Source organism: Aegilops tauschii, chromosome 4 (genome assembly GCF_002575655.3).
Source record: "Aegilops tauschii subsp. strangulata cultivar AL8/78 chromosome 4, Aet v6.0, whole genome shotgun sequence".
Classification (NCBI taxonomy): Eukaryota; Viridiplantae; Streptophyta; class Magnoliopsida; order Poales; family Poaceae; genus Aegilops; species Aegilops tauschii.
The window spans coordinates 512,295,719-512,317,895 of record NC_053038.3 but is presented as its reverse complement, the minus strand read 5'-3'; the positions used below and the strand labels follow the sequence as shown (position 1 = coordinate 512,317,895).

At 42.9% G+C, this 22,177-nt stretch overlaps 1 protein-coding gene and 1 pseudogene across 1 annotated transcript; both read left to right on the top strand.

Moving 5' to 3' along the window:
• Nucleotides 1–5,588: 5,588 nt before the first annotated feature.
• On the top strand, nucleotides 5,589–8,308 carry LOC109779396 (F-box protein PP2-A13). The gene is made up of 3 exons (XM_020338011.4): nucleotides 5,589–6,330; nucleotides 6,962–7,080; nucleotides 7,673–8,308. Exons 1-3 carry the CDS (start codon nucleotides 5,998–6,000, stop codon nucleotides 8,142–8,144), a joined length of 924 nt encoding a protein of 307 aa, XP_020193600.1. The 5' UTR covers nucleotides 5,589–5,997; the 3' UTR covers nucleotides 8,145–8,308.
• A 9,235-nt stretch (nucleotides 8,309–17,543) lies between these two features.
• Nucleotides 17,544–19,662, top strand: LOC109779384 (thiosulfate sulfurtransferase 16, chloroplastic-like; annotated as a pseudogene).
• The last annotated feature ends 2,515 nt before the right edge of the window (nucleotides 19,663–22,177 follow it).

Here is a 22,177-nt window from a genome sequence, read left to right as displayed (position 1 = left end):
AAGAGGTCCAACAGCAAGAAGAGGAGAAGGCGGAGCGCGAGGTTGTGTTACTGGAGCAATAGCTTTCTTTTTTCTCAAGGCCATGTGTCACTGCACTTGTTGGCTCCGCCTCCACTGAAACTTTTGAAAACTACTAGTGACTCGTAGCTAATCTCGTGTTCCTCATGATGTATCCCTTTTTTCTTTGAGGCATGATGTATCCTTGGCGACGGGCGGTGTTGTGTTTGTGTACGTGTTGTATATCCTGCCGAGGTACAGCTTAGTTCAGTCTGGAACCCAACTGTGTAAGATTTCGTTGTCTTGCAATGGAGCCTCCCTGATTTTCTAAAAAAAAAAGTTGCTAATCTTTGGTTATGAAGTCTGAACTCGTGTGCGTTGGCACTTGCGCGTCTGATCTTTCTCTCTCTCTCTCTCTCTCTCTTGAAGTCTCGAGAAAGGTGCGGATGCTTATGCTTGTGTTGTTTAGCATCTTTGAGCTGAGCTAAAACATTACTCAAGCTGCTGGATCCCATTGGCCAATTCAGACGAAGCTATTGCCGACTTGCCGGTACCTCTGCTGCCCTGGCCGGCAGGAAGATCCCAACGCAATCACATCTCATCTAGTCAGCCGTCACGCCGCCCGGCCCGGAGATTACCCAAGTCATCCACACAATTCAGGCAAATCTGGTATGTTCCAGCTTCAGTTTGCTCTGCCCGGCCCGGAGCAGACAGAGGCTGCTCATGTCACTACCACACCTAGCAACCATAATAGCAACGCTAACCCTCTCGGCTAGACCGAATTCTGTAGTAAGGTTTCGTTGTCTTGCAATGGAGGCTCCCTGATTTTTTTTTTCTAGAAAAAAACTGTAGCTGTTTCTTTTTTGGTTCTGAAGTCTGATCTCTCTTGGGGCCTGGAGATAACTGTGTTGTTTGACGCCTTTCAGCCGAGTCAGCAGTACAACGTTACTGAAGCTGCTGTATGTATCCCATTGGCTCATTCAGGCATCGCGTCGGTGAGCGAGGACCAAGTAATTTCCGACTCGCCGGCACCTGGCCGTGGCCGGCAAGAAGGTCCCGGCGCAAAAACGCAGTCACATCTCGTCCAGTCAGCCGCCACGTCCCGCCAAGATTACCGAAGCTAACCAGACGATTTTCCGGTAAATTCGGTTGCGATCCGGTAGCAGTGATCTAAACGCTCTTATATTTCTTTACGGAGGTAGTACGTGTTTTCCAGCTTCAGTCTGCTCTGCCCGACCTGGAGCAGACAAAAGTTCCTCAGGCCACTACGAGGTCACCATCAGCCCAGCGAAGCAGAGTCACACGTAGTCCCCGAGGTTTGGATCAGACGCCAAGCACAGTCAGCAACCAGACGACACTAAACCTCTCGGCTAATTCCAGCCGCACACTCAACGCCCTAAACGCCAAGGCAACACCCGGAGCACTGACGTCGGCCGCCACGTGTGCCGGCCCTGTGCGTGCTGACTCGGATCCACGATATTTACGCCCGGCTTCATCCGCTCCGAGGGGACCCAGAAAAGCGCAAGTTGATATTTCTGTGGGGGTGACGAAAGGGAAAGAAACTGCAACTTGCTGGCTGGCTGGCTGGCGGCTTTTGCTTCCCGGCAGGGGCCGGGCAAAACAAAATGCGTGTGGTTGGGACACTTGGACTTTTGTGTCCAGGTGGAATGCAACTGCGGAGAATGACACGGCATTAATCTAAGCCGCCATGGTGTTTTATATCACGCCATTTAGTTGGTGATGCAAATTAAGTAAGCACGTAGAAATTTTCTTGGTTGATGGGAGGGGAGCAAACTGCCTATGTTTTCTTTGGTCGCCGAGACTGGCCACGGAGCATAGTGCCCCCTCTGTTTCTAAGGATTGACGCGCGTGTTTTCCTCCCCTTTACCGTGAAAGAACGCCGTCAAAGCAGACAAATTAGAAGACGGCAGTTCGCAGCATTTTCGCTGGGCTTGCGTGCGCCCCTGCGTGCCATCGGTTATGAATATGAGTGGATTATTATGCCGGTGCGAATTGAGGAGAGATTAGTTTTCGTGCATGCTTAGTTAGGGGTTAAACAGATAGATTTCAACTCTTTACTTCATCCCTTGTTCTTCATAATGAAATTTAATGCATTTTCTTTTGAATGTGGAGGGAGTACATTCATTGTTTTTCCCTTTGCTTTGTTTTAGTCCTTGGTAGTATGGTGTAGAGCCAGATAATGTTCGTGCTCTTTATTCCCCAACTACTCATGCAAGGCTAGATTGGATTCACGATTTAGGTGGCACGCTGGGACGGAAAGGCAGCAATCAAGATTGGTTAGCCGTATAAACAAAGAGCTCAGGGTGCCGCATGCCTTCTTTACACCAAGGCAGCGGAAATTGTGGTTTCATTAGATTCTCGGTTCATCGTATTTTAGCTAGCAAACTAATTATTTTCATGCTAGATAGAAAGTAGGGATCCCAGCTCTTAACGGCTAATAATATTTGGTTACACTTTCGGAGCTAGCAAAGGTCACGACAACTTGATTAATAGTTTAGCTCGACCGAAAGCTTCATTAGTTGGCCGTCTCGTTAAACAGAATCTCGGAAGCGGTAAAGCTGGCACCAAACGATTTTTGGGAAATTTCTATCGGGTTTGAACCTCAGTTTTGGATTATTTCTCCCTTGTTTCTGTTAGTCATTTCGGGAGGACGGGGCTTGAGAAAACTATGATACAAGTTGTTCAAAACTAAGGTTTGAGGACTGTGCTGAAATTATACCATGTAGTTGAAATATGCGGTTTATTTTTGTAATAAAAGCGGAAAGCTCAGTGAAAATTGATCAATTGGCTAGTGGCATGCGGCTAGCTGGGCGACCTAGCCCACCACCTGCGTTTGATCCTTGGCTCCATTGGGTGTGTGCCTATATTTCTTCTTAACAAAATACCATAGGGGCTTGTCCGTGTTGCCATGTTTTTTTTTTGAAAGCTTAGTGATTTACCATCTATATATTTTTCTTGAATTGTCCAAACTTAGTTGGTACTTCTTTCTGCTCGACTATGCCTTCAATGGCGGCATCATTCACCAATGAAGAGTCATGATTTGACATTCAAATTAAATCCGGTTTTTAGTCAAACATCGTCATGATTTGATTTCTTCCGGAAAAATTACATTTGCAATTTGTTTTCGAAACTGTAAACATTGAGCCCCTCCTAGCCCAAAGTGGTCTACTCCAATGTAGCAGCGCCAATAACTAGTGGTGTGTCGCAACCCAAAACCGTATCTGGCGTTTTGTTCCCAAAACGAGTAAATTGCCAAAAAAAACACCAAAATTGCGTCAGTGCCAAAAAACACAGTTTTCATAAAAGTTTGCCAAAAATATCGATTTTGAGTAATCGTGTTGCCGAAAGCACTAACCAGTCTATTGATCACATATTGGCAGAAAAACTGACAGGCAGGGCCCACCAGCCAGGGCGACATGGCAAAGGGCAAACAGCTAGGATGACGGCAGTTATTGCAGATGTGTGGGGCCCGTATGTCATAGGAAGAAAAGAAAAGGAAAAGGGAGAATAAGAATGCCGCCGAAGCAGAAAACCGCCGTTCGCAGGTGCGTCCGTGCGTGCCATCAGTTGCGAAAAGAAGTGGATTAAGTCGCTGTGGTTGAGGAGAGATTAGTTTTGGGTTTTTGGCATAGGCTTAGTTAGGGATTAAGCATGCAGATTTGAACTCTTTACTCCATTCCTTGGTCTGCATGCATTTATTTCGAATACAGAAGGAGTAGACTGTGTTCCGTTTCATTCTTTGGTTTTCCCTTTGTTTTGTTTAGTCCTTGGTATGATGTAGAGCCAAGAAATTTTCTTGCTCTTTATTCCCCAACTATAGAAAAAGAGTGCATCATGCGAGGTTGAATTGGATCCACAAATTAGGTGGCCGCTGAGACGGAAAGGCAGCAATCAAGATTGGTTAGCCGGATAAACAAAGATCTCAGGATGTCCCATGCCTTCTTTACACCAAGGCAGCAGAAATGTTGGTTTCATCAGATTCTGGGTTCATCGAATTTAAGCTACCAAACTTAATTATTTTCACGATACATAGAAAAGTGGGGATCCTAGCTCTTAACAGTTAACAATATTGGATTGCACCCGCAAAAAATAATAATATTGGATTGCACTTTTGGAGCTAGCAAAGGTCACAACAGCTTGATTATTAGTTTAGTTCGGCCGAAAGCTTCATTAGTTGGGCGTCTCGTTATAACCAGATTATCGGAAGCGGCAAAGTTGGCAACAATCATTTTTTGGGAAAAAATTATCAGCTTTGAACTGTTCTGGATTATATATCCTTGTTTCTTTTGTCGATTTTTTTTTGGGGGGGGGAGGAGTATTACTGGGCTTGAAAAAGTATGATACAGATTGTGGTAGAATTATACCAAGTTGTTGAAATATGCGGTTTATTTTCGTAACAAAACCGGGAAGCCCAATGACGAAAAATGGACATTGATCAATTGGTTAGCGGCATGCGGCTAGCCAGGCGACCTAGCCCGCTACCCGAGTTTGATCCTTGGCTACATTCGACATGTGCCTATATTTCTTCTTAACAAAATAACACAAGGGCTAGTCCATGTTGTCATGTTTTTTTGAACCATTGTTGACGTGTTTACTTATTGTACTTTTTTCCTAAAGGTGCATTCCATATTCTCACAAATATCGCTATTTTTTAAAAAGTTGTCCAAATTTTTAGTTGGTACCTGTTTCTGTTCTTATGGTTTTGCTTTGACTATGCCTTCAATTGCGTCATCACTTGGCGATGAAGATGGTTGTGTGGGGAGACAAGGATCAAAGGGTGGGGCAAAAATGGTAAGGTTTTGGTGCCTTGCTGTGCATACGACGGCCAGGGAGTAGTGGGTTACACCGTTAAAAACACGATCTTTTCCACGAGTGGATGTGAAGTAGTAGTAGAGGAATTTTCTATCTTGAAATTTTAGACTATATCCGAATTAAATTCAGTTCTTTAGTCAAACATCGTCATAATTTGGTAAACTTTCTTCAAGAAAAATTACATTTGGAATATGTTTCCGAAATGGAAAACATTGAGCCCAAGCTGTTGTACTATTAATGCAGCAGACACTAGTGGTGCGTCGCAATCCGAAACCGTATATGACGTTTGGTACCCAAAACCCGTCGGCGGTTTACCGAAAAAGACTTTCGCCCCGCTTTATAAATAAAACAAACCGCCACAAAGCAATCATACACGGACTAGTTCACAACACACACACCCAAAACGCACGACACAGAGTACAAAGATTCTACTAAGGGCACAGTTCAACAAGCCCAAAAAAAAGACCGGGGGAGGCCGGGAAGAGCGCCTGGCCCCTAATCTGGCTCGGGGGGAGGCGGTGGAGGCGGCGACGATAGACGAACAGCCATCGAGCGAAGGTCGGCGAAGAAGGCGGAAATGACGTCTCGGTCCTGGGGGCGGCTAAGCGGCCGCCAAAGCTCATGGAACCCGTCGGCAGTTTCAACTTTTGAAAGGGGTTTTTGTGACACAAGAAGAGAGAAAGTCAAAAAAAAGACCAACCTAAAGGCTAACCCTCGTTGGCTTTTATTTATAAGAGAAACTCCGCGAGCACCGCGTGTAAGAGCCGAGGCTCGAACCCGGGCAACCCAAGCTGCCCAGCCAACGGGTCGACCCCCCGAAGTGAGGAAGTCGCCCGGGAGGATAATAAATTGGTCCGTTCCGGCCACCCCGCGCTTCCCCTTCCCGCATTCTTCGCCTCTTCCCTTTCCTCTCGCCCTCGTTCGCGCTCCCGTTTCTTCCGTCACACGAGCACCACGCGCTCCAGCTTCGAACAGATTCCAGCACTCGCTCATACCAACCCGATTCTCCGCATCCGGTTCCTTCTCCCTCCTGCAAGGCCGTCCACAAGTTCCGGCCTGCTTGTTCTTGGCGCGTTAGCTATCTGGTACGAGCTCATCACGAGAGCTACGAGCAGCACTGGAATCAAGCGCGGCGTTCCTCGCGCCGCGGAGCCAGGCATAGGCAGCATGGGCGCGGGCGCGTCGGACCTCGCGGCACCGGCGGAGGCGGCGGGGTCCGGGCTGGGCGACATGCCGGAGCTGTGCGCGGCGGAGGTGCTGCTCCGGCTGGGCGCGCCCGACATATGCCGGCTCGCGCGGCTCAACCGCGCGTTCCGCAGCGCCGCGGCCGCCGACTTCGTGTGGGAGGCCAAGCTGCCGGAGAACTACGGGTACCTCATGGGGTTCGTCCGTGGCAGCGCCGGGGAGGACGTGGAAGGGGGTGGGAAGAGGGGCGCCGTGGGGAAGAAGGAGGTCTACGCCAGGCTCGCCAAGGCAGTGCGGTTTGACGACGGCAAAAGGGTGAGATTTTTCTTCCTTATAAAGTTATAATCACTGTGTGTGTGTGGATAATTTCATTTTGATTTCCACAGTGTTCTTCCAGCAGTTTTGTGGGACTTAAATGGAATTTTGAGAGATCGTTGGAAATCTAAACTCTAGATATTTTTCGTCAAAAAAAAAACCCGTAGATATTTCAATAGCCTGTTTAGAAAACGTAACGGTGTTCTGAATTTGTTCATATTTTTTTTGAAATAATTGTTCATACCTTCCCTACGTTTTGACTATTAATATGTTTGGTTCTCTAAACTGATGCCAGAATTTCAAGGAAAATTGTCTAAATCTTTACAAAATTTAATTTGATAAGAACTTACAGCTGCTTTAGTAATTTGGGGTTAAAGTTCCATACCTGTTGTACAAGAAATTAAGAAAAAGCAAGAAACTATGAGCTGTGAGGAAATCATGATAGGCCCGTTTTAAAAGTTCCCGCTTGTGCTATGTCACCATAGACTAATGCAAAATATGCCGTGCACGAAAGCCTTAATCTCTTCTTTGAGAATGGTTTTACAATCGATTTCTTACACTCGTGTATCTCTGTTTCTTGTTTTTTATTATTCTTGTTTTGACGAAGAACACTCCTCTGTTTGCCCGGCAGGAATTCTGGTTGGAGAAGAGCACAGGTATGGTTTGCATGGCATTATCCTCGAAATCGTTGGTGATAACGGGGATCGATGACAGGAGATATTGGGTTCACATGCCAAATACAGAGTCTAGGTAATTTTGAATTCGGATCTTGCTTCCAATCATATGCTTGGTACTACTAATGTTTCTCATCTTCTGTTTTGCATATCACACATCTCTACCTTGTTTAATTTGTACTAGTAGAATGAAAATATCTACCATTATCTTTATGTAAAAGAAATATCTACCATTATACCGTTGATGATGCCAAAAAGAGTGAAACAAAGTAGCTTTCATCCCTTTTTGACAAACTTGTATTGCTCCAAATACCGCGGTTGCCACCTTGCATATCGATGAGGTAATCATGGACACCGGCAATAATTGACAGGAGATAGTTCGTGAGTAGAGATATTTTCGACGGGGCTTGAATTTTTCAAATATATATTTTTGTAGTACTGACATTTGAAATATCGTGTCAACCCTTACGTCCCTTTCTTTTGAAATGTTCATAGATCATGCAACCAACAAAATCGTTGAATACGACCAACAAATCGTTGCATATATATATAATTCTATTTCACTTGATGATGATTGTTTGGTCAGATTGTTACACAAAGATCCCGCAAAAAGAAAAAAAAGATTGTTACACAAATCTGAACCTTTCTTTCTCTGCTCGCCCCTGCAGGTTCCAGTCCGTGGCGTACCTGCAGCAAATCTGGTGGTTCGAGGTGGTCGGGGAGATCGACTTCCGCTTCCCGGCGGGGACCTACAGCCTCTACTTCAGGCTCCACCTCGGGAAGCCCTCTTCTTCCAGGCACGCCGGCCGCCGCGGCTGCGGCTCCGAGAAGAACGCCGGCAGCGGCATCCACGGCTGGGACAGGAAGCCGGTGCGGTTCCAGCTGTCGACGTCGGACGGCCAGAACGCCGTGTCGCAGCGCTACCTGGACGACGAGCCGGGGAGCTGGGCGCTGTACCACGCCGGCGACTTCGTGGTCGCCCCGGACACGGAGGAGCACGGTCAGGGACGGCCGGTGAGGGTCAAGTTCTCCATGGCGCAGATCGACTGCACCCACACCAAGGGCGGCCTCTGCGTCGACTCCGTGCTCGTGTACCCCAGGGGCTTTCGGACAGAGAGAGTGGTTGACGCTCAGAGGTGACTGATGAGACTAGTTTGTGCGCTTGATCGTGTTCGTTTTGTACTGTAAATAATAGCTAGAGAAATATTTAAAGCAGTAGGTCGTGAGCGTCAGTTGCTAGCTTGAGATTGCCGACTGGTTTGATGTGTTTCCATATTGAAGGTGAAGCTCCACATTCCTACAAATCATGGCTGTTCGAATTTCGTGAACACTTATTTTAAATTTCATGAGCATTTTTCAAAGTGCGCAAACATATTTTATAGTATGTGAAACAATTTAAGTGCCACAGATATTTGTTAAAATACATTTTGAAATTACCTAAATGTTAGTTATTTTTCAAATAAAACTGAAATAAAAAAAATTTGACACAAATAAAAACGGAAAAAAATCCAGCCCACTTGGGCCAATGAGCCGGCCCTATATATAAGGTAGCGGGAGTTTTATTTTATTTCATTTTTGTACAAGGGAGTTTTATTTTCTGATCGAGTTCATTTTGTACTGTACAGAGAGAGAGACCAGAGAAATACATGATCATAGTTCTTTTGGCAAACGGTTTTCGTACAGTTTTCTGGATTTTAGTTTTTGTTCTTATCCTTTTTTTCGGTTTTCCGTATTTAGCTTTTATAATTTTGGGCATAATTTACCCTTTTTTTTTCCTATTTGGTTAATTTCAAATATTTTCCCTTTACTCTTTTATTTTCCCAGTTTTAACTGTAACTAATCCATATATATAAAAACCTTTTTCGACAAATACCATTTTTTTTCAAAACACGTGAACATCTTTCACGAGCCCATTTTAAATTTCATGATTTATTTTGAAAATACGTGAACGTTTATGCTAAATACATGAATATTTAATTGTATGAAGTTTTTAAATAGTGTATGAATATAAAAAGTGTGAACACCTTTTCAAACTCGATGAAAACTTCTTTTAGATTTCATGAACATTTTTCCAAAATGCATGAACATATTTTTTAAATATGTGAAGCAATTTAAATGTGATGAGATTTTAAAATACATTGTGAAGTTACTTTAAAAATTATTTGTTTTTAAATTAAAAAATAATACTACTTTTTGAGACACAAAAAATAACACAAATAAAAGGGGGGAAATCCTGCCAACCTGTGCTAATGGGCCCGCCCTATATATAATGTAGCTTGATCGAGTTCATTTTGTATTGTAAAACAGAGAGGGCCAAGAGAAATACATGTAGATCATAGGGTTGTCTAAAAAAATGTAGATCATAGATTAACAGTTCTAGCTTGAGATTATCAACTGGATTGATGTCTTTCCATATTGGAAGTGAAGCTCCACATTCCTAATGTTAGCACAAATCACGGATAGGTGTACTGCAATAGTACTAGATCACACATTCACAAATATACCTCCGAAAAGAAATGATCTTACACAAAGATAGACCAAACGGCCAACTTCAAGTTTACAACACATCAAATTGGAAATCTCCGGTAAGAAGAAACACGAAAATACGAAAACGAACATGTGAAAAATACACAATATATATAGTACTTTGAGAAGTCCCCCCCCCCCCCCCCCCCCCCCCCCCCCCCGGTCCCATAATATAAGATGTTACTACACCAATTTGTGGGATGGAGGGAGTATTATATTTGGCCTTTTAGAAAATATAAAAAAAGAATACTTTGTGTCCTTGCTTTATTTAACATGGGAAACAAGAGATGCCCTTGACAAGTTGCTGACTTGCCTTCACTTGGATTCAAAGACCTAGCATGGCATATTGCACATGCATTGCCAGCAGAGGTCTTCACACTCTCCACCCAACGTGAACCCCTCGGTGATGCACATGTTGGTGCAGCTGCTATCCAGCATTTCACATACCGTTGAACGGGGTGATCACCGTCTTGCACTCCGCCGCCTGAGCTGGCACAACATCTACATCAAACCAACACAACCACACATTGGCAAAGTATGTTAAATGTATAAATAATGTCACTATATTGAAAAAGAAAAAAGAGGAGAGTCCCGTGGTCACGACGAGCAAAGTGGGGACAGCGAGGGTCATGAAGAATTTGCCCTGGGAGCCAATGGTATATAAGTTATATGTACACTTCTTGTCAAGAAGCCGATGATGCGCCAAAATCCTCTTGCCAAGTTTAATTTAAGAGATGAACATGCATGCATGAAACCACGGAGAACAGTGGCGGAGCTTAGTGAGGGCCAAAGGGGGCCATTGCCCCCTCAACCAAACCTATTTCTTTACATAAACACATATGTATTTAACTCTTTTAGGGTCAAATTTAACACAATACATTAGATTAGCCCCCTCAACTCTATTTATAACTCATTTAGCCCCCTCTCAAATTCTGTTGAAGCTCCGCCACTGACGGAGAACCACAAAATTGTCTCATGTTGTGATGTTATATATAACCGGCTAAAATATTATGGCCAGTCACAGATTGATATATGTTGCTCCAATGTTAGACCCTAGTCAATCCAATGTTATCGGACTAGTAGTCTAGTTCTCATTTGTGTAAAAATGTATCTCTCAAAATAACTTAGACACAAAGTAAGTTTTTTGGCTCCCTCCCCGATTTCCATTAAAGGAAACCATTAGAGATTCTTACAAGCACATCAACCAGGAACAGCGTACCAAAAACACTAAGCTACTGCAACATAACATCACAACAACCTATATCAAGAGCCTGAGACGAAGTCCACCTCTAGCCATACTAGCTATAGGAATGCCACAAAGTGACTCCATACTGCGTAGGTTTTAAAGGGAGAAAATCTAGGAAAACGCACACAACAAAAGTATAAACATGACCCCAAAAGTAGAGGTTGCTCAGCACGGAGATAGCAGAAAAAGATCTTCATGCGTCCTTCTTGATAGCCACTTGTAATCTGCAAAACTTCAAGGCACCATTCTTTATTAGTACCGTCGATGATCTCACTTGTTACCCGCTCGAGCAGCCTCCCCCCCCCCCCCACACACACAATCAGTTTCCTTTGCTTTTTCTGGTTTCTCCGTAAGATAGCCCAAGAGGTGATCAAGGAACATGCTCTATGAAGAATCACTGAAGGATCAAGCACCCTCATGCATTCAAAACAAATTTCATTTCTACAATTCCAAATAGACCACATTGTAGTAGAAATGCCAATAGTAAGCATCATCGTTTTCTCTTTACCATATTGATCAAGCCAATAAGTAAACAAAGTGTTCATGTTTGCAATAGGTAATTTCAAACTGAAAGTGTACTGTAGTAGTCTCCACATGAACTTAGCAACCGAACAATGCAAAAAAGGCGATCAGCCGACCCCTCTTTGCCACAAAGCACGATTTTTATTTCCAATCCAACCTCTTTTCAAAAGATTGTCTTTTGTGAGAATACTGTTACACAAAGTAAGCCACAAGAAAACCTTAATATTGGTGAAATTTAGCCTGCCACAAGACTTCGAAAGAAAATTGTATATCATTCAGAATTAATAGATTATAAAACGACTTTACAATACTATTTTTGTCTTTACTTTGTGAGATAAAGTAGGTACTCGAACGAGCATGCATTCCCGACCGGCATAATATAATACTTACTGAATTAATAAAACCCTTGGAAAGTTACAAGTGGGTCAATATATAGATCTTGTAAAAGGTGCAACAACTATATCTAATGTCCGAATGATATGATCACCCTACCATGCATGGATGCCTTGAACATGGTGACAAGTACCAATTGGAGTAGAACATGTACGTCTTTGGCCACCTCGACATGCAGTGCACGACATGGTTTAGCTAAAGTATCAATGAGGGCATGAGGCGAATCAAGGCTAAGAAAAAAGAGAGACATGATTACGATGTCTACAAGAGCTCAATTGACTTATCGATGGTGATTTCACAATCAACTACTGATAGTTGTTACTAATGTCAGATCTGATTTCTCGTCCTCTTAGCACCTACATGAATCTTGAAGTTTGATCTGATGATTCTCAGTTGTCATTTGGAGATAATCATTTGATCCATCATTCGACAAATAACAAAACTATGAAACTACCGATCACTGGCGTCATTAATACCAAGAGACAAGACATAAATAAACAACTTCACTCCCTTTTTGACAAACTATATTTATCAAAATAATGATGTTGATAGTTTTGGCATATCGATAATTTAGTCACGGCTCATGGACACTAGCAAAAATTTCAAGGAGAAAAGATACTGATTCTTTGGTGGAGCCGAAATATTATATATCGTGCAACCTTATATCATTTTTATTTGAGATCTCCGTGTTCAGACCATGCAACCACCAAAATCGTTGCATCCATCTATTTGTCTTCACTGTCAACGTTCAAAAGTTAGAGAAAGAAATTTATGCTACTAGAAACACTACGGTTACTAGTAGTACAATACTGCATTGCATGATCACAAATGAATGAATCTTGGAAAATAATCTTACACAATGACTAAATGGCCAACTTCAAGTTTACAAAAAAAAACACATCAAACTGGATTGTACGATCAACAAAAATGCATCAAATGCACAACCACAATTTTCCAAAGGAACATGTGGAAAAAAACTAAAAGAACACAATATGTGTCACAACTCCATTTTCTTTTCTTTTAGATTTTTCCTTGTTTTTATCTAAATCGGGGAAACTTCCTGATGAAGCAGTCCAGACTATGCATATGCTTCGCCTAGCATGGTGTTTTGCACATGCATCGCCGGTGGAGGCCTTCACAGTCCCCGCCAGCCAGGAACCCCTCGGTGATGCACATGTTGGCGCAACTGCTGTCCAGGATGCATATGCCGTTGAACCGGGTGCTCGCTGTCCTGCAGTCTACCGCCTGCGCCGGTGCCATCTCTAAACAACACAAACACACCCACACATTGGAAAAGTATGTTAAATACATCAAATCACGCATATGTACTGGTAGGAGGATCTTTAGTGCAAAAATGTAAGACACCTATGTATGTCTCATGTGGTGGCCGCATATGTACTCTCTGCAATAAGTTTGTCTACTAATGGAATATATGTGGTTATTTCAAAAAAATAAATCAAATCACGCATGATGATGTATCTACATAAGTTTTTGTCTCACTAGATTACCACTTATATTGTATTAGATATTTTAAGACACCCCTTTTGTGCTTTTATTTCTTATGAATATATCGTACCAATTGATATTCATGTCTTGCGAATATTCCTTGTCATATATGATGGCCTCATGTGATTTTCTAGCCTGGTAAAGCAAAAGTGAAAGCTCATATCTGCCATGTTTTAGTTAGCAATAATAATTTGTTAAACGACAACAAAAAGGGCAGTGTGTCAAAAAGAAAGGAAATGAGTAAATCCAGTGTAAATTCTCACCCGTAGCCACGACGAGCAAGGCAAGGACGACAACAACCATGAAGAACTTGCGGGATGAATTCATGGATTGGAAGTTATGTGTAAAGTTTTCTCTGATAAGAAGACAATCATGCGTCAAAATCCTTATGGCGAGTTTATATAAGGGTAAGCATGTCTGCATGGCACGATGGAGAACCACAAGATAATCTCACATCCATATAGTATATAATTGGCTAAAAATAGTGGCCAGTCATAAGCGGCAACATGTCGCGCTGTCCCTAGGTGTTCTATATATGTCGTACTCCGAAGTTAGACTCTCATCAAACCGGTCTCCTCGGACTACTATCCAATTTTTTTTGCGTGTTGGAAAACTATGGGGTTTTGCATGTGGTGCTTAAAAAACCTCAACAAAAATCTCCAATGGGGGCATGTGAGTCTGATTGGAAAAAAATATACGACTTACAAAATTTATAAAACCCTTGACATTTAAGACAGACTCATTAGATCTAGTAAAAGCTGCAACTACATGCAATATCCGGATGACACGATCACCTTGCCATGCATAGATGCCTCGATAGGGTGACGAGTTAACTTTGTTGTTTTATAGATAGATAGTAACTTTGTTGGTTGCGTCGATAGAGTTGTGCCGGCTTGTTTAGTTAACTTTGTTGTTTTATACATAAAAAACAGCAAAATAGCCCGTGCGTTGTAACAGGAGAAGAAAGTACCGCACGACCCAAATCCAATAACCATGACTCAAGACCCCAGTAGGTCTTGCCGAGGCTTCTCTCTCTCTCTCTCTCTCTCTCTCTATCTCTCTCTCTCTCTCTCTCTCGGCATAGGATGAGAAATCTGTTTTCTTTCCCATGTAACGGTTTGCCGAGGCGTGCATGCACGGTTATCGATGGTTTGTTTCGTCTCCAATTTGGCTTTGATGAGGTGTTCATTTGCAATTTGGGTCGGTGTCGGTACGAAAGGAAGATGAATCATGCGCTATTGATTAAGGTTGCACCCTAAATAGCATTTTCAAATTATTTAATAGGTAAAATAACATGATACTCATATTCTACACATTTTTTAATCATATTTCATATATAACATGTTAAAATTGGAGTTAGGGTTTAAAAGATATGAATATTTTTAAAAAGTATTGTTTGTTCTAGATACAACGGTGGCTCTAATTACTTTGCCATTTACTTTTGCTTCGTCAGGGCAAAAAGATGGTCAGTGTTCTTCCTTGGGTGTCCCATCAACCCACCCACCAAACAGTAGCTTGGCAAAAGGATGGACAACTTCCTTCCTCTGATGCTCCATCAACTGACACGCCAACTGGTGCATTGATGCAACACCAATACCTCCTGGATCAGCTCCCGAAGCAACGGAATCGCCATCTTGAACAACACATGAGGTGAACGACGTTATACTCAAGTTATCGTTATTTTGCTTCGGCTTACGTACACATAAAAACTATTCTTACAAATCGAATGATGACAATGCACCGCTGGAACATAAGAAACGTTGTGGTCTACTGTGACTGATAACTGATACTGAATTAAATTGATTGCGTATTGATCATTTTGTTTCTATTGAATGTATCTGTATATGCAGGTAGGTAGTAAAAGAGGAGAATGGCGTTTTGGCTCCCGGGAGCGTGCGCTTCCGTGTGAATAGTAAAAGAAAAATATAGTAAATGTTTTAAAAAAATCTGAATTTTTTGTAGACGTTCGTGTTAGTGTCGCAAGAATCCTTGAAAATTTTCATGCGGAACGGAGCAGCGGCGTTTCGCCGTTGAAAAAAAACAAATTTAGTGTGACATTTGGTGTTTTTTTGTTTTTTTTGCACAGGCCAAAATGTTTAATCTTTTTGCCTACAAATTTGTATGTAGCATTTGGATGTGACAAGAAACACATATAATATTTTTTTTATTTTTTTGTCATTTCAAAAAATATTTTCACGTGCAGGAGCACGCGCGCTCCCGTGAGCACCAACGGATTTCCTGTAAAAGAGCAGTTTCCTGATGATATATAGTAGCAAGAATTCGACAAAATCTCCGACGACAGTAGGCAAAAATTGATGCATCTAGAACTAAAATACGCCTGGATACATCCAATCCTTCGACAAGTATTTCGGTACGGAGGGAGTAGTTCTCAACGTGTGGAGGACTCTTCTTTTGCCCGTCTATACAGCCCCTAGCCAGATTACTTCTAATCCTAGCGCGAGGAGACTTCCCAATATACTCTCTCTGTTTTTATTTACTCTGCATATTAGAGTTGACTGAAGTCAAACTTTGTAAAGTTTGACCAAGTTTATACAAAACAATATAAACATTTACCATAACAAATTTATATGATGTGAAAGTACATTCAATAATAAATCTAATGGTACTGTTTTGTTATTGTATATGTTCATATTTTTGTTTATAAACTTTATCAAAGTTTACAAAGCTTGACTTTGACCAAAGCTAATACGCGGACTAAATAAAAATGGAGGGAGTATATATTTTTAACAAAATCCCCGACTCTTGATTTCATTTATTGAGATAAGTTATGATTTATAATAAATGTAAAGGCATAGGGAGCCGAAGGGTTATGATTTATAATAAATGTAAAGGCGTAGGGAGCCGTACAGGGGAAAAAACATATGGAATATAGATAACACGAAAAACACATTGACCCGCTCACTAGTTTTTTTTATCACACTTGAGATGCCTAGCCAAGGCCAGGAGCGGATCTAGGGGTGCCATGCATCCATCTAAAAGTGTTGTCCACTTTGAATTACACACTAGACACTAATTATCTAAGAACACAATGCTATTTGAGGAGTATTTGCTAGGATAATAATGATGTCAGATCAAATTACATTATTTGGCATCCCCAATGCTATGATCCTAGGTCCCCCACTGCCCAGGGCCCTTGCGGTCGCACACCGGGATAGCCTCGCATTCTGAGAACTCAAGGCAGAAGAAGCAACTCGGATGCCTCTGCCCGGCAAGCCTCCAAGCAAAAAGTTAGATAGGATCTTACTCTCGTTAGACACAATCATACTCCTTGGCACGTCACTGTAGGGAGTTTAGGGCCCGTAACTGGAGGGCTGTTATGCAGTAGTGGACGCCCATAACTAAAGTAAATTATACTACATTGCCCGAGGGGAAAAATATAAAAGTGCAAACATAAAGTCAATTCGATTGATCCATCCTAGATCCATCCTAGTTGCACATGCATGCATGTTGTTGACGGCACATTGCTAGCTAGGCGAGCGAAGATTTTTGATAATCTGATCAGATAATTTTCCTAAGTCCTGCCAATATGTTCAGTTGCTTGAGAATGCCCAATGCCCTGCCAGTATGTCCTCATTTAGTTTTCTTTTATTTCGCATACTAGTTTTGTCTAGTTAAACTTTGTAAAGTTCAACCAAATTTATATTAAAAGAAGTCAAGTACAAACAAATACAATATGAAAAAATATTCCAGGATGCATATATTGATTTGATAACGTGAATACAGATATTTTTTCCACAAACTTAGTTCTTAGCACGTCTTCATAGTTTGACTTATCACAAAACTAATATGCAAGGTAAAAGAAACAGATGTAGTAATATACTTACAAATGATACTAAGAAACAAAGCTTAGGTAAATTAACTGCGGCAATATTGATTTTGTCTGCTCAATCCATGTACTTCTACATGCTTATACTTCTTTTGTAGGTTTACATGACTATTCTTTTGTATGGCGAATAATTATTAATCAATATTCAGTAGTATAGGTGTTGCAGTCTAAAGTAAATGCATGCATGTTTCTTCTGAAAATTCAGGCCTGCACATGCATGCATGTTTCTTCTGAAAATTCAGGGCTGCACATACATTTTCAAATCATGCGTTTTTCGACAAAGGGTGAATTTTATTGTCTCAAAATGAAGCATCAAGAGGATACAAACACAATGAGCGCACACCAGACCTCTGCATAGTTAGAATACACACTCGTATGTAGCTGTTGGTAGTTAATTATGCAATGACGACACCTACACCTCCACAAGAATTCAACTAATTACCAAGCCGCGCGAAGACTTTTGGCAACTGGATCGGATGATGGGAATATCCATTCTGCCATGCCAGTATATAAAGGAGCAATGCTCAGGTAGATCAACCGCAGCAACAGATTAGGCTAGCCATACATCAACCAATCATTCGATCCATCCTCAATGGCTTCTGCTAACAAGGAGCAGCTAGTCAGCACCCCGACCGTCGACGCCGGCCATGCGCGCACGCTGCTGAGCAGCGACGGCGGCCACAGGGTACCTCGACGTCAGGATGCGGGAGGACTTCGACAAGGAGCACGCCGCCAGCGCTCGCAACGTCCCCTACTACCTCTCCGTCACTCCCCAAGGTCAGCCTAGCTAGCTCGATCTTCTTGTAAGGTTCTTGCCGTGATGAGCAAAAAGATTTTTACCTTTTCTTGAGCTCTTGTCTCAAGGGAAGGAGAAGAACCCACGCTTTGTGGAGGAGGTGTCCGCGCTCTACGGGAAAGAAGAGCCCTTGATCGTGGTAATTAAGTGACTAGTGATCATTTGATCCATCATCCCTCCCAAAATGCATGGGTTTTCCTTTCAGATTTGTATATGTGATCAAGTTTTGTGTGCTCGTGTTCGCGTAGGGTTGCCGCACGGGAGTGCGATCCAAGCTCGCCACCGCTGACCTCATAAACGTGGTAATTAAGGCCTGACCACCGGTCAATCCTCACTCCATTTAGCTAGCAGAAACAATCCATCATGTCTACAATGTTTCTACTACTCCCTCCGTCCCATAATACAGAGTAAATAGCATAAAACTACTATCTTACAGGCTAGGGTTCCAAAAACCTACCGCTTTTTAATTTTTCGCTGATAACTACCAAATAAAGGGTTGGCTGTTTCAAAAAACCCTTAAAACAGAGTGCTTTAAAATTAATCGTGATTATGACAGTTGGGACCCGCACGTAAGAGAACCGTTTGTTTGACCATTTGTTTGATGTTACCTTACATGTAGGGCCGATATGTTAGTATCTCTGTAAGTTTAAGAAAAAGCAATCAGGTCCCTGTAACTTTTTTAAAAAAGCAATTGGGTCCCTGACTATTTTTTTAAAAAGGCAATCGGGCCCTTCGCGTGATCTCTGGGAACGACCCCGGCAGCTCGCCGGCGGCCAAGTCGCCGGCCAAGCGAAAGGAGGTGGTGCGGCCGTCGCATTCCTCGTCCGCAACAGGCTAGATGGAGGAGCTCCTTGCCAACAGCTGCTGCTGCTCCTGGCCATGACTCGCGCCTGGCGGCGGCACTTGCTCCTCGCGCGCTCCTGGCCATGGCGCGCGGCTTGCGACGGCCCAAGCACCTGACATGGTGCGGCTAGCGGCGCCCTTGCTCCTGGCCATGGTGCGCGGCTCGCGACGGACCGAGCCCTGGCCATGCCGCGGCCCGTGCCCCTGCGATGCGGCTGCCCTCCGGGCGGCGTTCGTTCCTGCAGCTGAGCTTGTCTGGCGCGCGACGGATGGTGGAGGTGGCCGCCGGTGGGTGGTGTTTGTCGGGAGGAGGAGAGGAAGAAGAAAGAGACAGAAGGAGAGAAGAGAAGATAAGAGGAAGAAGAGGCAACTTACACGTGGGTCCCACATGTAAGTTAACGGTCAAAGCAAACGGTCAAACAAACGGATTGTTTAGGAGTGGTCCCGACCTGTCATAAAACGGTTTAAATCGCTAGCAACGAGTGTTTAGGATTTTTTGAAACAGCCAACCCCTGACTTGGTAGTTATCAGCGAAAAATTAAAAACCGGTAGTTTTTTGGAACCCTAGCCTGTAAAGTAGTAGTTTTATGCTATTTACTCCATAATATAAGAACGTTTTCAAGCTATGTTAACTTGAAAAATGTTCTTATATTATGGGACGGAGGGAGTACTAGCTTACCTCTTTTCTTTTTCTGGAAATTATTACTCGTAGCTTAGTTTTGATTTGGGCCTACCTGCAGGGTTTCGAGAACGCGAAGAGCCTGCAAGGTGGCTACCTTGCCTTTCTCCAGAGTGCGGCAGCAGACCAGCAGCAGTAAACTTACCATCGCTGATGAAGAGGGGGAGCTGGGATTGGTAATGGTATTGATGCATGATGGCCAAGAGGAATAAATTAAATTCGAGATTGTTGAGAAGTTTTATCTATTCATACATAATTGTATATACTTATCCTTCTTGATTTAAAGACACAAAAGTCGTCCTGGTGTAAAACTTTTAATGGACTGAGTACAATATATATGTTTCGATGTTCGGAACCTGTCGCCTTTTGAAGCTTTGCGCTTGTGGAGGGCACATAATGTGTTTTTTTTATATCGTGTACGGTTGATTTCAGCTCTGTTTTGTTCAGCCTTTGGCCCGACCAGATATTTCTACCTCCGATCGCACATGCAATGCATGTCTTGACTAATCTGAATCAAGGAAACATTTTTTCAAGCTTAAATGCATGTGGATGTTTAACCACTTATAGAGCATGATTGTATTCATAAACTGTGTACAGACATAGGTGGAACAACTATTCTAAACTATCCATCGAGCAGTCCGCCATTCTGCTACTATGGAAAGCAGTTGATTCTGAAATTTAGGGGTTGTTTGGATTATGGCAGGGAGTTGCCCTTCCAAAATTTTGGCGGTGACTGAGAGCCTTGCCTCACATTTGAATGGTGGCCCAATCTTTCAATCCATGCCATTTTTTTGGTTGCTAGCTCAAATCCTGCTCCAGCAAGAGGGTGAAACTGGGGCGGGTGATTCCCTCCCAAAATAATTGGCACATCCAAATTTGGTGGGGCTGGCGCGGGCATCACCCAAACAACCCCTAAATAAGTTGTACCAGCGAATAAAACACATGTGGCTACTATTGTACTATTGATGAACTACTTCTACCGCATATAATAGAACCATCTTTGACACCAGCGGCATGTCACCATGCTCACACAAATTAATACACCAAAAATACCGATCCGCTACAAGGTGGGTGCCATCCATCTAGTTAGCTTCTAGATCAGAACAAAGTATCACATGAAAACCACTCACTCAGTGAAAATATGAAAACTCATACATGGGTCATGGGATCTGTAATCCAAGGGTTGCTTCACCCGCCAACCCATTCCCTCTTTTCACAAAAAAGCCAAGGTCTTTTGTGCAACATAATAACCAGCCCCATGAATGCTTGTATGCAAAAACACGAGTTTCATTTAACAACCCACCTATTAAGAAAACCTCATTTTAGATCCAACAAGCCATGTCTGTTTTCATGAATACGCAAAGCCTGCGTATCTTTTCAGATAGAGAAAAAAAGAAGAATGAGTGGAAGGGAGGGTACAACACACGGCACAGACACAAGAAGGCGCGGGCATGTACCTGGAGCAGAGAGACAAGCGACCTGAACATAGCTAAACCTACCGAATCCGAAACAAAAGCTACCCCGATAGCTCCTCCCTAATTTAACCCTCCCTTTCTAGCGCTTTTGATTGCCTGTAAATTCGAGGAAAAGCTATAGCACTGCAGAGATTTTTATTATAATAAAAAAGAAAAAGAGGGGACAACTAAGATATAAATTGTTGAAACTCAGTACATGCTTTTAATATTTGTATATAGGTATTTCTATAAATGAGGGCACCAACAATTTTGTTCCTTCAATAATACTAGTAGTATAGTGTGTTAACTCTGTCAACTCTGCACTTATTTCTAGCCAAAGATCCATGGAATATGCTTCCCATGCGTGCATGTTGACCACTTGTATTTTGTTGATCGTATCAGCGAACAGCGAAACATGTATTATTAGGCGATAACAATAGTTGACCAACAGCAGCAGAGTTGTATCCATAACATATTGTTTCCAGGTTGCCATTAACTATCTAGTATTATGTTTTTCAAATCTAGTATGCTACTTCAAAGTTTGCGTCTAATTTTGTGGCATATGATTCCAGAATATTGCTCGGGACAGCAACTTATGTAGTTCACGACAAGACAGCTTTCATTATAACAGTTTTGGTTTCAAGACTCCGTAGAGGCCATATTTAAGTTTTTTTCGACAAAAGGTAATATATTGATACCAATTACAACTGGCCTTTTCTACAACACAATATCAAGACCAAGTCAAGACATTGAGAATGGACACATCCAAAAAGATTGGTGGGACAAAAATCTAATGACACAAAAGGTTTTATTTCTTGTATCAATAATACCAATGTTTGTTATCGTCAAACCCTGCACTCATCCGAGGAGGTGAGAGCCTCGGCCCGTGGCATTGAGGCGATGCTGAGGCTACGGGTCGTCGACAGGGCTACATGACGGCTTGCGGTCTTCCGAGGAGGAAGATTCTCCTCAAGCCATGCTAGCCGGTCACCGACCAAGCTCGTTGCGGCCGGACTGCGGTGATCTTGATTTCGCAGGCATGGCCCCGTTTTCGGGGCCGCCTAGCTCCTCGGCAGGTTCTCTACGACATCTCTGTCATCCGCTTGATCCATTTTGGACAAAATCAAGCTCGACGGTGTTTTTTTTTCATCCACGAGATTAAGGCAACATCGACGATATGGGTCGACTCCGGTGACGACGACGACAAACGAGCGAATCAGAGTGGAGCAGGAGGGTGGCGAAGGCTACGGGGTGTCGGCGGGACAGTGACGGAAACTACGGGCGGATGTCGGAGGCATCGCCGGCTTTAATGCGGGCGAGCCGGGAGAGAGGCCATCGCAAGGATAGGGCCGAAATTTACC